Source organism: Dipodomys merriami, unplaced genomic scaffold (genome assembly GCF_024711535.1).
Source record: "Dipodomys merriami isolate MVZ:Mamm:240054 unplaced genomic scaffold, mDipMer1.0.p SCAF_4, whole genome shotgun sequence".
Classification (NCBI taxonomy): domain Eukaryota; kingdom Metazoa; phylum Chordata; class Mammalia; order Rodentia; family Heteromyidae; genus Dipodomys; species Dipodomys merriami.
Window position 1 is genome coordinate 43,112,802 of NW_027205603.1, and position 14,713 is coordinate 43,127,514.

Sequence of the window (14,713 nt, forward strand, 5' to 3'; positions counted from 1 at the left end):
GAAGTCATATAATCCTTCCTTTTAAATTAGAGCAGTTTTAGTCTTAAAGCAAAATTGAGCAGAAAGAACAGTTATTGTACACTTCCTAATCCCCTTGCCACACACATAATATATGAGGTTTCCTTATTATATGCATTCTGCATTAGGGAAAGATGAAGTAAAACTCTCCCTCTTTGCAGATGATATGATCTTGTATTTAAAGAATCCCATAGACTCCACTCCCAAATTACTCAAGCTGATTCAAAACTTTGGCAAAGTAGCAGGGTATAAAATTAACCCTCAAAAACAAATGGCTTTTCTGTATGCCAACAATGAGAAAAGCATGGCTGAAATCAGGAAAGCAACTCCATCTGTAATAGCCCCACAAAAAATAAAATACCTAGGAATTAACCAAAGAAGTGAAGGACCTCTATGATGAAAACTTTAAAAAACTGAAAAAGGAAATCAAAACAGAACTTAGAAAGCGGAAAAACCTCCCATGCTCCTGGATTGGAAGGATCAACATCGTGAAAATGGCAATACTTTCTAAGGCTATCTACAAATTCAATGAGATACCTATCAATATTCCAGCCTCATTCTTCAAGGAAATAGAAGAGGCAATCCAAAAATTCATATGGAACAATAAAAGACCCTGAATAGCAAAAGCGATCCTCAGCAGAAAGGAATATCAATACCAAATTTCAAACTCTACTACAAAGCCATAGTAATCAAACCAGCTTGGTACTGGCACAAGAACAGACCTCAGGACCAATGGAATAGAATTGAAAACCCAGAAATGAACCCACAGTCCTATAGCCATCTAATCTAAAATATACCTGGAACTCAAAAAATTAAATCCTCCAACAACAAATCCTCAAAGATACATTTGTTACAATAAACATATTGACATCACCCCAAATTTATAGTTTACATTAGAGTTCCCTCTTTGTGTTGCACATTCCATGAGTTTTGAGAAGTATATGATAAAGTATGTGCTTATATAGTGTCATAGGGAATACTTTCATGCTTTAAAAGCCCCGTGGCTCTACCTATGCATTTCTGCATCCTTGCTAACCCATAGAAGCCATTGATTTTTCTACTGCTTCCTCATTTTGTCTTTCATAGGATGTCAGTGTCAGATGGCTAGACTAATGCTGAATGTATCTCAGACTGGCCCTTTCACTTAGTAATATGCAAATAAGTTCTTCCATATCATTTCCTAGCTCAATAATCCATTTTAAGTGCTACATTTCATTATCTGGATGTCACAGTTTATCCATTTTTCTAGGTAAGGATATCTTGGTTGCTTCCATGTTTTGGCAGTTTTGAATAAACATCCCTGTGCAGGCTTTTTTCTTTTTCTGTGTCAGGAAAACAGGGCAGACATTTAGAAAGAAAGAAAATATTTCACATTCTACATTTTTTCTTTTGCCAGTCCTGGGGCTTGAACTCTGCAAAGAAAATGAGAAGTGGGTAACAATCTTTAAAATGAAATGTGATCATTACCTTCCTCATGTAAATGTAAGCACCCTGTTCATCACCTATACAATAAATTTTAAAAAATTGAAAAAGAAATAAAATATGCATAGTATGCACTACCATACACATAATCTGGAGAAAAAGTTTAGAATGTAAATATAGAGATATACATGAGGCAGCTTTTAAAATATTGTATTTTATTTATTCAGTTCCCATAATCATAGTATGACATTCCACAGGATTATCTGGAAAGATAACCTGAGATAATTTTATTTCCAGCACAGCATTTTTATCCCTCCAGATGCAACCTTCAAAGACAAGAAAAATGTTTTTCTCTGTATACTAGATAGGTTACAGAATTTAGAAATTGTCTAGGATGAGTAGGAAGCAAGCATTGCTATATGCAGTAATAGTAAAGTTTTTTTTAAGTCAACTTTAAAAACTTTAGCCAGGTGCTGGTGACTCATGCCTGTGATCCTAGCTACTCAGGAGGCTGAGATCTGAGGATTGTGGTTCAAAGCCAGCCCAAGTAGGAACAACCATGAAACTCTTATCTCCAATTAACCACCAGAAAACTGGAAGTGGTGCTGTGGCTCAAATGGTAAGAGTGCTATCCTTGAGCTGAAGAGCTCAGGGCTAGTGCCGAGGCCCAAAAAACTTTAGACAATTTAGAATTTTAGAAATTAGACAATTGAAGATACCATGTTTGGGCTATATGTCAGGGAAGAGAATAGACAACTAAAAAGATTTCAGTGGAATCAAATAATTAATGTGATAAAACCCCATACAAGTATTGTGAGAAAGCATAGGAAAATTACTTCATAATTTCAGAAAAGTGGGCTTCAAAATATTGAGCCTATAAAAAAATAGCTCTGGGGGCTGGGAAGGTGGCTCAGTGGTAGAGTGTTTTCCTCATATGCATGAGGCTCTGGGTTCAATTCCTCAGCACCACATAAGCAGAAAAACACTGGAAGTGGCACTGTGGCTCAAGTGGTAGAGCGCTAGCCTTGAGCTGAAGAACTGAGGGACAGCACCCAGGCCCAGAGTTCAGCCCCCATGACCAAAAAAAAAAAAAAAGTAGATCTGATATAAACTAAGTGCATGTCAGTCAACAAAAGTAGAATTCTCCAAACAAAAATAAAGTGATGCCAAAAGAAAAACTGTTAACAAGAAAATATATTTGTAACTTACAGGAGACAAAGGATAGAGACAGAATTCTCTAATGTTTAGAAACTTCCAGGTTGGGATGTGGTTCATTGGTAGTGTACTTGCCTAGCATACAAGGTCCTGGGTTTGACTCTACCACTGCAATCAAACAAACAAGCACTGAAAACAAACAAGCAAACAATAACTGAAAGTCAAAATGTAGAAAACCATTCATTCAAAAGGAAAATAGAAAAAAAATAAGATAGCTTATACAAAAGAAAATATAAATTGGTCTTGAGTTATATAAAAAATGTTTAGCCTTATTCATAATGAAAACGCCAGTCAAAGTTGTACTGAGTTATTATTCTTCATCTATTAAATTTGCAAAATTCCCAATGATAATATGGCATAGGAAAATGATGCTCTCAGACTTTGATCAGAGTATGGTTTGGTACAATCTCTGTGGAAGATAGTTTGATTCTATTGCAAATATGTGGCATACTTTTGTATATTTTTAGATGCAGGAGTTCTCTTTCATGAAATTTATTATACTTGCACACATGTAAATAATACATATCCAGAATGTGTTTTATGAGATAAGATGTCCAAGGTGTTTTTGTTTTTGTTTTGTTTTTTGTTGGTCATGGGGCTTGGACTCAGGGCTTGGATGCTGTCTCTGAACTTTTGTGCTCCAGGCTAATGCTCTACCACTTAATCCCCAGCTCTATTTTCAGCTTTTTGGGTAGCTAATTGAAGATGAGTGTCTCATAGACTTCTATGGCTTCAAATTGCAATCGTCAGATTTCAGCCTCTTGAGTAGCTAGAATTACAGGCATGAGCTCCCCATGCTCAGCTCCAAGATGTATTTTTAAGTGTAAAGATGTTTGTAATTGCTTACATACTCATCAAGAAATTCTAGAAAATCCATTTGAAACTAGTAACAGTGATGTGTGGTCATGGTGAAAGCAAATCTTTGGCTTAAGGGAGTAGGACTAAGTTTTCTACCATAAGACTTTTTGTACTTTCTATTTTTAATTTTAAGCATTTTGTATATGTGAATAATTAAGATAGAATAAAAGGAAAAAAATTGAATTAGGTTGGCTGTTAGTTAAAGATGTCAGCCAGATAAGCAAAGATTGTTTTTTCTCCTTTCTCTTTATGTTTCTTTAGCCCAAGAAGTGGCAACATACTGAGACAAATAGTGAGAAGTAAGTGGAAAACTAGAATAGTTCATAAAAGTAAGCCACATTAGTACTGAAGGCATGGTTCAAGCTGAAGAGTGCCTGCCTAGCAAGTATGAAGCAAAAATAAATAAAAAAGAGAAGTGGATCAAATTATCTATACTTCATAAATATGGGCCAAATTATCCACAACCAATGACCAACAAAAAATATTTTAAGAAATTCAACATCTTTAGCCACTAGGGAAATGTAATTCGTTCAGTACACTGAGTAAAATGGGAGAGAAAGGTGAATACCTACCAGTGGGGCTACAAGCCAAAGAAAAAAAAAGGTAATTCTCCAAAGATGCACAGGTTCCCACCAGCTAGACATATGCATGTATGTGTGTGTAGTACCCAGATGCAAGAAAAGGAGTCCAGAACACCCCCCCCCACTTCTATTTACTCCCCCTTTTTTCAGTGGTGGGGCTTGAATTCAGGGCCTGGCCACTGTCCCTGAGCTTTTATGCTTGAGGTTAGTGCTCTACCAGTTTGAGCCACAGAACCACTTCAGGTTTTCTGGTGGTTAATTTGTGACTAAAGTCTCATGGATGGGGCTGGGAAGGTGGCTCAGTGGTAGAGTACTTGCCTTGCATGCCTGAGGCCCTGGGTTCGATTCCCTAGCACCACGTAAGCAAAAAGAAAAAAAAGCCGGAAGTGGTGCTGTGGCTCAAGTGGTAGAGTGCTAGCCTTGAGCTGAAGAGCTGAGGGACAGTGCCTAGGCCCAGAGTTCAGGCCCCATGACTGGACCCCCCCCCCCAAAAAAAAAAAGTCTCATGGACTTTTTTGCCCTAGCTGGCTTCCAACAACCGTGATCCTCAGATCTCAGCCTCCTGAGTAGCTAGGATTATAGGTGTGAGCCACCAGCGCCTGGCTATGATATACACTTTTAAATGATCAGTGATTTATTGAAAAGATCAAGGAGGATATTAATTATTCTTAGAATTAAATGAAAGTGAAAATATAATAACTCAAAACTTACTGCATATAGTAAAGGAAATTCTAAGAATATTCATTAGCTCTGAGTGCCTACATTATAATAGAAGAAATATCTCAAAGAATCTAATGTTGTCCCTCAAGGTCTTAGAAAGACAAGAATAAGAAATTTCCAGTGTTAGTAGACAGGAAGAAATAACGATCAGGGTAGAAATCAATGTAATAGAGACTTAAGGAACAATACAAGGAATCCTCAAAGATTTGGTTCTTTGAAAAGATTAGCAAGAGCCATAAACTTAACCAAACTAACCAAAAGCAAAAAGGATTTGACCTAAAATAATAAAAATAGAGATGAAAAAGAGGACATTGCAACAAATACCAATGAAATTTGGAGTTTTATTAGGAAATATTTAATAATTATATTCCAGTCAATTGGAACATACAGAAGAAATGGATCAATTTCTAGGCCTTTTGATATGATTCTATAGTTCATAGCAGATGATATGAGTCTGTATTTAAAGATCCCAAGGACTATTTCAGAAAACCTGATAAACATTTTCATCAAAGTATAAGTAAACAATCAGTTGGTTTACTATGCACCGGTAATGAACATGTTGAGAAAGAAATCAAGAAAACAATTCTATCATAGTAGCCTAAGAAAAAGATAGGAATAAACCTAACTGAAGAGATGGAGAACTTTTACAATGACAACTCAAAAGCACTAAAGAAAGTAAAAGAAAGTAATTGAGTAAGACATTAGAAGAAGGAAAGTCCCTTATGTCCTTACATTAGTAGAATTAATATTGTGGACATGATTAGTCTACAGGAAGCAGTGGGCTATCCATCAAAATTCAAGTGTCATTCATTATAGAAATAGAAAGAAATAGTCAAAAAAGTCATATGAAAGTGCAGAAATTCCTAAATAGCCAAAGAACAATGTTGTCAGTATCAGGATACCAAACCTCAAATTATACTACAAAACCATAGCAATCAAGACTGCATGATACTGACACAAAAGCAGGCATATAAACCAATGGGATAGATTAGAATTCCCAGAAGTAGGGCCATGCAGCTACATATTATTTATAACAAAGATGCCAAAAACATACATTTAAGAAAAGAGCCTTCTCAACAAACTGGCTAATGATAAATAGAAGACTGAAAATCTATCTAGTGTTTCTCACCCTATATAAAAATCAATTCAAAATGGATTAAAGACACTAAACTAAGACCTAAAACTTTGAAACTACTAGTAGAGAAAATAGGGGAATTACTTCCAGACATAGCCACAGACAATTATTTCTTGAATGGGAAGGACTCCAATATCTCTGGAAATAAGTGCATAAATTAATAGATGACTATGCATCACATTATAAAGCTTCTGTACACCAAAAGAAACAACGTTTAAAGTGATGAGACAGCATAGGGAATGGGAAAAAGTCTTCATCTGACAAGAGATTAATATCCAGAATATATAAAGAGTTTAGTCATTAATGTGTTGTTTGGTAAGTAATATGAAGAAAAACAATATAGTAAAGAGATAGAATTTGATGGAGATGCTGCTTTAGATGATGTGTTCTGAAAGGCTTTAATGAAGAAGTGATAATTGAATAGAAATATGAATGAAATTTAGGGACCAGCTTCATATATGTGCGATTTAGAAGAGTTCTACATAGATGTAGTGGCAAAAAAAAAAAAAAAAAAAAAAAAAAAGAAAGAAAGAAAGAAAGAAAAAGAAAAACCAGCGAGAGAAATGAGATGGAAAGATAGTTGTAGTGGTATTTGGGGGAAGCATGTTATTGAAAGCCTTATGGTAATGATATGGTAATGACTTTGGGTTTTATCCAATGTGATGGAAATTAAGGGAACATTATGTCCAGAAGAGTGACATAAGAATTACATTTAAAGAACTCTGAGTGCTGTGCTGAGAATAGGTTATTGGAGACTAAGAGTAGAACTAGAGAGATCCATTATGAAACTATTTAGCCAGAAGCATCACTGCCTTTATCATTTGAGGTGGCAGATAAGGTGATAAATATGTCTAAGCTGAAATATATATGTGCATTTAAACATCCATGACACCACATATAATGATTAATTATATTCTATGCATCATTTAAAATTTAATTTTTAAAAATATGTGAATGAATGCTCATATTTACTTTGCAGGTACTGGTTTGCTTTAAAAAAGGGTTACCAGGTGGCTTTCAAACATACCAGCAATACTCAGAACTTCTTGGAAGAGCAAACTAAGCAGCATGAAGTTATTGATAGAGTGACTGATTTGAGCATGCTCAGGCTATTTGAGACCTACCTGGAAGGTTGCCCGCAACTTATTCTTCAGCTCTACATCTTGTTGGAACATGGTGAAATGAATTTCATTCAGTGTAAGTCTTTCTTAATACTCACATCAGGTGAATGCTGCAGGGGTCTTATGTCAGCTGTATACATCTCAGAAAAGGCTTAGAAGTTTTTATCCTCAAAAAGGAATTATTGTTTTGAAAAGGAAGTTTAGTAACACAGTTCAAGTATCAAAGACATATATGGAAATATATTATTTCCATTTCTTTTCCTATCCCTCTGCTTAGAAAGGAAGCTGCTACTGTCAGTTACTTGATACACCTTCCAGATAACTTTTTGAAAAGTGTTTGTCCTTTTTATTCCCTTAACACCAGTGTTACCATAAGATAAAAATTGTCTCTGAATTCAGTAGTGTAGCTTGGAGATCTATATAGATGAGCATAGAAAGAAACTCATTCATTCATTCTTATTATCTACACAGTATTACAAATTATAGGTATACCAAAATTTATTTAGCAAGTTATGTTACCTTAATTGGAGTAATATTAAACTATTAAATGCTTCAGCGAATAATCTTCATACCTCTTTTGTGGTTCTTTCTTCATTCTTATAGTTCTTTCTTTTTCTTGGCAGTTTTGGGATTAGAACTGAGGGCCTTGCTCTTACTAGGCAGATGCTTTACCATTTGAATCATACCCTCAGCTCTTATTGCTTTCATTAGTTTAATGAGCAGGGCCTTGCCTTGTGCATACCTGGATTATAATCTTTCTATTTACATTTCCAATGCATTGGGATGATAGGTATGCATCACTGTACCCAGCTTTTTATTGGTTGAGATGAGGGGGGAGGGTTCTTACCAACATTTTTGCCTGGACTTCTCTCAAATCAAGATCTTTCTTTTTTTTTTTTTTTGGGTCCAGTTGTGGGGCCTGAACTCTGGGCCTGGGCGCTGTCCCTCAGCTCTTCAGCTCAAGGCTAGTGCTCTACCACTTGAGCCACAGCACCACTTCCGGCTTTTTTTCCTTTTGCTTATGTGGTGCTGAGGAATCGAACCCAGGGCCTCAGGCTTGCAAGGCAAGCGCTTCTACCACTGAGCCAACTTCCCAGCCCTCAAGATCTTTCTTATCTCAGCAAGTAGTTAAGATTATAGGAGTGAGCTCCTATAAACCAGACACCTGGTGATAGATATTTCTTGGAGTAAAAATGTGAGGTAAGTAAATGAAAAATAACAAAAATGCAAAACAACACAGTTGTCTAATAACAAAAAATTGGTAAATAAGTTGCTGCAGACCACTAGTTTTATAATGAAGTAATTCAGAAAATGAACATGTCCTTTATCCCTATGCCTTCTGAAATCATACTGATGTAATTTTTCTTCTCAAAATGAGAATAAAAGAGCAAAATCAATATAATACAGAAGAGCAAAGCAATTGCATACTAGAGTAGTAGATTAGTAAGATCAATACCTAGAAGATGTTTAGAAGATAACTTAGGTTATTTTGAATCAAGTCTTCCACTAAAAGGCTGTATTATTTAGTCAAGGCTTCCTCTGAAAATATATTTAAAAAGTCAAATATCTGCTACAATCAGTGAAGGGGGAATGCCACATTGCTAAGTAGTATTCTGAGGGCATTTATACCTTGAAGGTTTTGTTTTGTTATTAAATCTTATAAATCAGGTGTCAGTTTTCATGACCTACCAAAGAAGACAGAAGACAACACTTTGGCTCTTCATAAGGAAGATGTCTCTCTGGTGGTAAGCCACTAATCTATCAAAGACTCCAAAAGTCATCCTTCTCAGAGTAAAAGTCCTAGAGACTTCAAGGAATATTACTTGAGGCTGAGTAGAACAGGGAAAAATATGCCTCTGAAGTCATAAACGTATCTTTAGCAATCAATACTCACCTTGTGTTGTCTCACTCCCAAAACAAAACATCACTACTGCTGCCTTCTGCCCCGCCCCCCCATAACAAGCGGAAAGCTATAAACACATATAAACAGAGTTTGAAGTTCTCCTAGACTGGGCTGGGAAGGTGGCTCAGTGGTAGAGCGCTTGCTTTGCATGCCTTGAGGCCCTGGGTTCGATTCCTCAGCACCACATAAGCAAAAAGAAAAAAGCTGGAAGTGGCGCTGTGGCTCAAGTGGTAGAGCACTAGCCTTGAGCTGAAGAGCTGAGGGACAGCGCCCAGGCCCAGAGTTCAGGCCCCATGACCTGACCCCCCCCCCCAAAAAAAAAAAAAAAGTTTTCCTAGACTGATAGTAGTACCATCAGGTATCTGGAAGAATAAATTCTTCTGGAGGAATCCACCTTGTCTCAGGCCTGAAATAATTTTCACAAGTAGTTTTCCAAGAAGAATGAGTTGTTAAAAAAATGCTTTATAGCACCAAAAGATATACAGTTGATGAGTATAAATGAACAGAAATAGAAAAAAAAAATGTCATTAGGGTTTTGAAAATGACAAGATGGAAAGTATAAAGATGCAAGTATAAGTGTTATGTTTAAGGATGGATGGGGTCATCACTCCCTAATAATATGAAAGACAATGTAGTTATCATTCAGTATCTATGTAGGATTTATTCAAGAACCTCCACGAATACCCAAACCCACTGATGTTTGTCTCTTATATAAAAAATGATAGTGTTTGTATGTAATTTGTGCATATCCTTCTGTAGACTTTAACTCGTGTTTAGATTACTTATAATAGATAATATGATCACAATACTGGGTAACTAGTTGTATACTGTATTGTTAAGAAATAATGACAAGAAAAGCCTATGCTCAGTGTAGAGATCTCCTCCCTCCCTCTCTCCCTCCTTCTGACTCCCTCCCCTTCCTCCCTCCCTCCTTCCTTCCTTCCTTCCTTCCTTTTTTCCTTCCTTCCTTCCTTCCTTCTTGGGTCTGACCAAAACTAGGCTCAAATTTGAGATATTTTTCCCTCTTAGTCTCCAAGTTCTGAAATTATATGTGTGCATCACCATGCTGGTTGAATTTCTTTTGTGAATATTTTCAATCTGTAATTATTTGAATCCACAGACAGGAAACATGGACATGGAAGGATGGATATATAGTGAGATGTTAGATCAGAAAAACTGCCTGAGAATCCTAACTATGCCACTTATGAATCTTTATCTTTCTTTCTTTCTTTCTTTTTTTCTTTGTGGTGGTGGGGCTTGAACTCAGGGACTGGGCACTGTCCCTGAGCTGTATTTTTTTTCTTCTTAAGACCAGCACTCTATCACTTTGAGCCACAGCTCTACGTCTACTTTTTGGTTATTAAACTGGAGAGAAGAGTCTCATGGACTTTCTTACCTCAGCTGGCTTTGTTTCATGATCCACAGATCTCAGCTTCCTGAGTAGCTAGGATGATAGGCTTGAGCCACCAGTGCCTGGCCAAGTCTTTTTCTTTTCTTTTCTTTTTAATATCTTATATCAGTTATACATGTTTACATTGTATGTCAATCAATTTCATTTCTTCTATCACACTCCTCAAGCCCCTCCCCCTAAAAATAGCATCCTCAACAGGTCTCCTTGTTCCATTTTCATACTTGCAAGTAATATATTTTGACAGTGTTCAACCTTCTTTATGGTGCTAGCACACACCATCTTGCTAGTCCCCACCCACCCACAGTCAATTTCTTTTCCTTCCCACTGCCTTATGACCATTGGCTTATGTTGAGCTTTTCCATGTTGTTCTCATTTATACTTGAAATATGCTACACAGATATTCATTCTTTTATCCCACTCTTTTTTCTCCTTATACTAGCCTTAATTATTGAAACAAACCTAAACATGTCCCCTAAACCTAAGCTAAGTATAAACTCAATTTAATTTTCCTTAGTTAAATACCTAAAATTCCCAAAGTCACTACAATATACCAATAAGAAATTCCAGAGTAAATAAATTTATACCAAGCACATCCTGATATCATTTCAGAAAAGCAAAGCTAAAGATAAACCTCTAGAAAATTTGAGAGAAAAAAATGAGCACTGACTAAAGATAGGGAAAAATGGCATTGAAATTCTTACTGTAATAGTTAAAACTAGAATGTAATAGTAGTGACTTCAGAATTTCAGTGGAAAGCATTTTTAACCTTAAATTCTATTTCAAATAAACTGCATCAAACATCAAATGAGGAAAATTCAACATAAATATGTACACACAAACACACACACATACACACACACACACACACACACACACACACACACACACACACACACACACACACACACACACGGTGAAACCAAAAGTCTAGAAACCTGAAATTATAACTGTAGTCTCTTAGTTAGCAGAGTATTTTTCCAATAAAATTTATCCAGTGAATTTATTTAACATCAGGCTACTGTAGTGAGATGGCATACCTACTTTGGAATCAATAGATTTAGTTTAAATTCACTTTTGCAATTTTCTACCTTTCTGTTTAGTAATTTTTCAAGCTTTGGTTTCTTCATATGTAATTTGGGGTTAGTAATATCTACATCTAAGAATTATATGAGATGTTTAAAGTGCCTGATACATTTTTGTGAGTGTGTGTATATCCGGATAAAGTATGTATGGCATAGATTAATTATATTGCTGTTACTCTTCCTATAATACATTAAAATTTTTTGTTTTGTTTTGTAGCTGCAGCCATCGCAATTTCTTGCTGTGCTATTTCTGTTGCAACGGTTGATTTTCAAATAGCTTTAAGAAAATCTTTGCCTGACAAGAATCTTCTTAATGGAGCCTGCCCCAGGACCACCTACCTCCTTTACAAGTTCCTGACATTAGCATCTTGGATGCTGAGTGTTGTACTTCTACTGTTTGTAAATGTTAACCTTACTTTATTTCTTTTGTTATTTCTTTGGCTGATAGGTTTAATATGGGCAATTAAAAATCGAACTCAATTTTGTAATTCCAGAGGTATGGAATTCTTATATAGGATGGTTGTTGGTTTCATTTTAGTTTTTACATTTTTTAATATTAAGGGGCAGCATACCAGGTGTCCAATGTCTTGTTATTATAGTGTAAGAGTACTGGCTACTTTGGGGATATTGTTTATGTTCTGGACTTACCCACTCTCTATTTTTAACTCAGACTATTTTATACCTACCAGTGTCTTTATAGTTCTTACTCTTCTTTTTGGAATCATTTTTCTAATCACTTATTATGGGAATTGTCACCCAAACATAAATGAGGATACAAAAAGTGATGAAATTGATGGAAAATCTGTTGAGAGATATTGTAGAATGAGGTATTTCCTAATGGAATAAACTAGTAACTTATAAGATATGTCTTATTTTTATGTTTCATTGGTTAGTAAAGAAAATGTTCTCTGTCTCTCTGTTATCCCTTATTTTTGTCACAATAGTTTCAAAAAGATGTAGGAATAAATCTAACCAAGGAAGTGTAAGACTTCTACAATGCAAACAATAGAACACTGAATGAAGAAATTAAAGACACTAGATGGAAAGTCCTATCTATGTTCAAGGATTAGTAGAATTAACATTATGAAAATTGTTATAATACTGAATGTGACCTACAGATTCAACACAATCACTAGAAAAATTTCAGTGGTATTCTTTACAGAAATAGAAAAGATAATCTTAAAATTCATTTGGAAGCACCAAAGAAGCAAAACAGGCAAAGCAATCTTGTACAAAAAGAACAAGCAGGAAGTATCATAATACTTGACTTTAAAATATGCTACAAAACCATAATAGCAAAACCAGTATGGTACTGGCACAAAAAAAAAAACAGGCAGTAGACTATGGAATAGAAAAGAAGACCCCCATCTCCTCAGGGGAAAAAAGTGTTTACAAAGCCTAGGTCATCTGATTTTAAATAAAGGTGCCAAAAACACGTATTAGAGAAAAGATAGCTTTTTAACAAATGGTGCTATGAAAACTGAATATTTATATATAGAAGACTGAAAATGGGCCTCCCTCCATCTTATACCCTGTACAAAAATCAATTCAAAGACCTTAATGTAAGACCTGAAGCCGCTTTAGGAAAATGCTTCAAGATCCAGGCATAGACAACGACTTTTTGAATAAAATTCTAATACTTCAAGAAATAATAGCAAGTATTGACAAATAAGATAGCATTAAAAAAAGTTTCTTCGAATTAAAAGAAGCAACAAAAACCATGGGAGAAAATCTTTGCCAGCTACTTATCTCACAGAGGATTAGTATGTGGAATATAAAAAAAAAACTCAAAAAGCTAAACACTAAAACAACAGATAGCCCAGTAAGCAAGTATGAAAATGAATTGGACAGTTGTCAAAAAAAGTATGAATCACCAATAAATACATGAAAAGATGTTCTATATCCTTAGACAAAGGAAAACGTAAATCAAAACCACAATGGAGCTGGGTGCAGCTAGCTCACACCTCTGATTCTGGTTACTCTCTCCACTCTTCTTCCTTCTTCCTCTTGTTTGCTGAACTAGTCTCATTGACTTCCCTTGTTCCATTTTCATGCATGTACTTAAATTATTATGACTACGTTCACACTCCTTCCCTTTCTCAATCTGTCTGCCTCTTCCACTAGGCCAGACACGTTTCAACTTCCTAATGTGCTCTTGGCTAAAACTGTATGTTAATTGTTCAAAGGTGTTTGATGGTACCTCACGCTTGCAGATTTTAATCGGGTTGAAGGGTTTGTTTGTATTTTTGTTAGCATCAATGACTTGTCTCAGGGGCTCCATTTTGACATGGTCATACATGTGTACTATGAACCTTGACTGACTCATGCTAGTCATTCTTGAAGATCTTCAGTGTTACCATCTCTGATTATTCTTTGGTAAAGCTGCCATCTTGGGCCTGTGTGATCTGGTTCCAGCTAAGCCTGGCATTGAAGCTCTGTCCAAACCTTTTCTCATTGTTCATAGCACTGTGGTCACCTGTGTGACCAAAGAGTGGAAAACCTCAGTGTTTTTTATAGTCCTGATTCAGTTCATGTATTTTGTAGTTGAGAACAAATTGAGTAGAGGAAAAAAAGTAAGGAAAATACAACTTCTTATGAACACCTACTATGCTCATTGCCGTGAACTTCCTCAGTTCAATAAATATAAAAGGGACTTCACATATATTTGAGAAGGCTGCAAATTGTATTATTTAACTTTTATATCTTTTCTGAAATAAAATGTACCAAAATTATATTCTTGATATAATTCATTTTACCTCTATGTATGCTAAAACATTTTTAACTAACTGATGTTTTGTTTGTGTTATTTAAAGAAAATTAGATAAAGCTGGGCACCATTGGCACACACCTGTAATCCTAGCTACTCAGGAGGCTGAGATCTGAGAATCATGGTGCAAAGCCAGCCTGGACAGGAAAGTGTGAGACTCTTATCTCTAATTAAACCACACTGTAGGCCACCAAAAAAATGAATGGAGCTGTGGCTCAATTGGTAGAGTGCTAGCCTAGAACAAAAGGCTAAGGGACAGTATATAAGCCTTAAAGTTCAAGCCCCAGGACTGGCAATTTTTTTATGATAAAAACATAATATTTACTATATTAGCCATTTTAAGTGCACTGTTAACTCTATTCACCTTGTTACATAACAGATCTTTAGAATTTTTCCATCTTACAAATTTTCGACTCCATTGAGCAACTCTTCCCTGCCCCCGATAATCACTATTCTAATCTTGCTTCCTATGAATTTGAT

At 35.7% G+C, this 14,713-nt stretch overlaps 1 protein-coding gene across 1 annotated transcript in view; it reads left to right on the forward strand.

The window, feature by feature from the left end:
- Positions 1 to 12,377, forward strand: part of Xkr9 (XK related 9) — a 31,974-nt gene extending 19,597 nt beyond the window's left edge. Inside the window, exons 3-4 of the mRNA XM_069991790.1 lie at positions 6,929 to 7,146; positions 11,684 to 12,377. Of these exons, the coding sequence (XP_069847891.1) occupies positions 6,929 to 7,146; positions 11,684 to 12,312 (847 nt within the window). The 3' untranslated portion in view covers positions 12,313 to 12,377. The remainder of the gene's footprint in view (positions 1 to 6,928; positions 7,147 to 11,683) is intronic.
- The last annotated feature ends 2,336 nt before the right edge of the window (positions 12,378 to 14,713 follow it).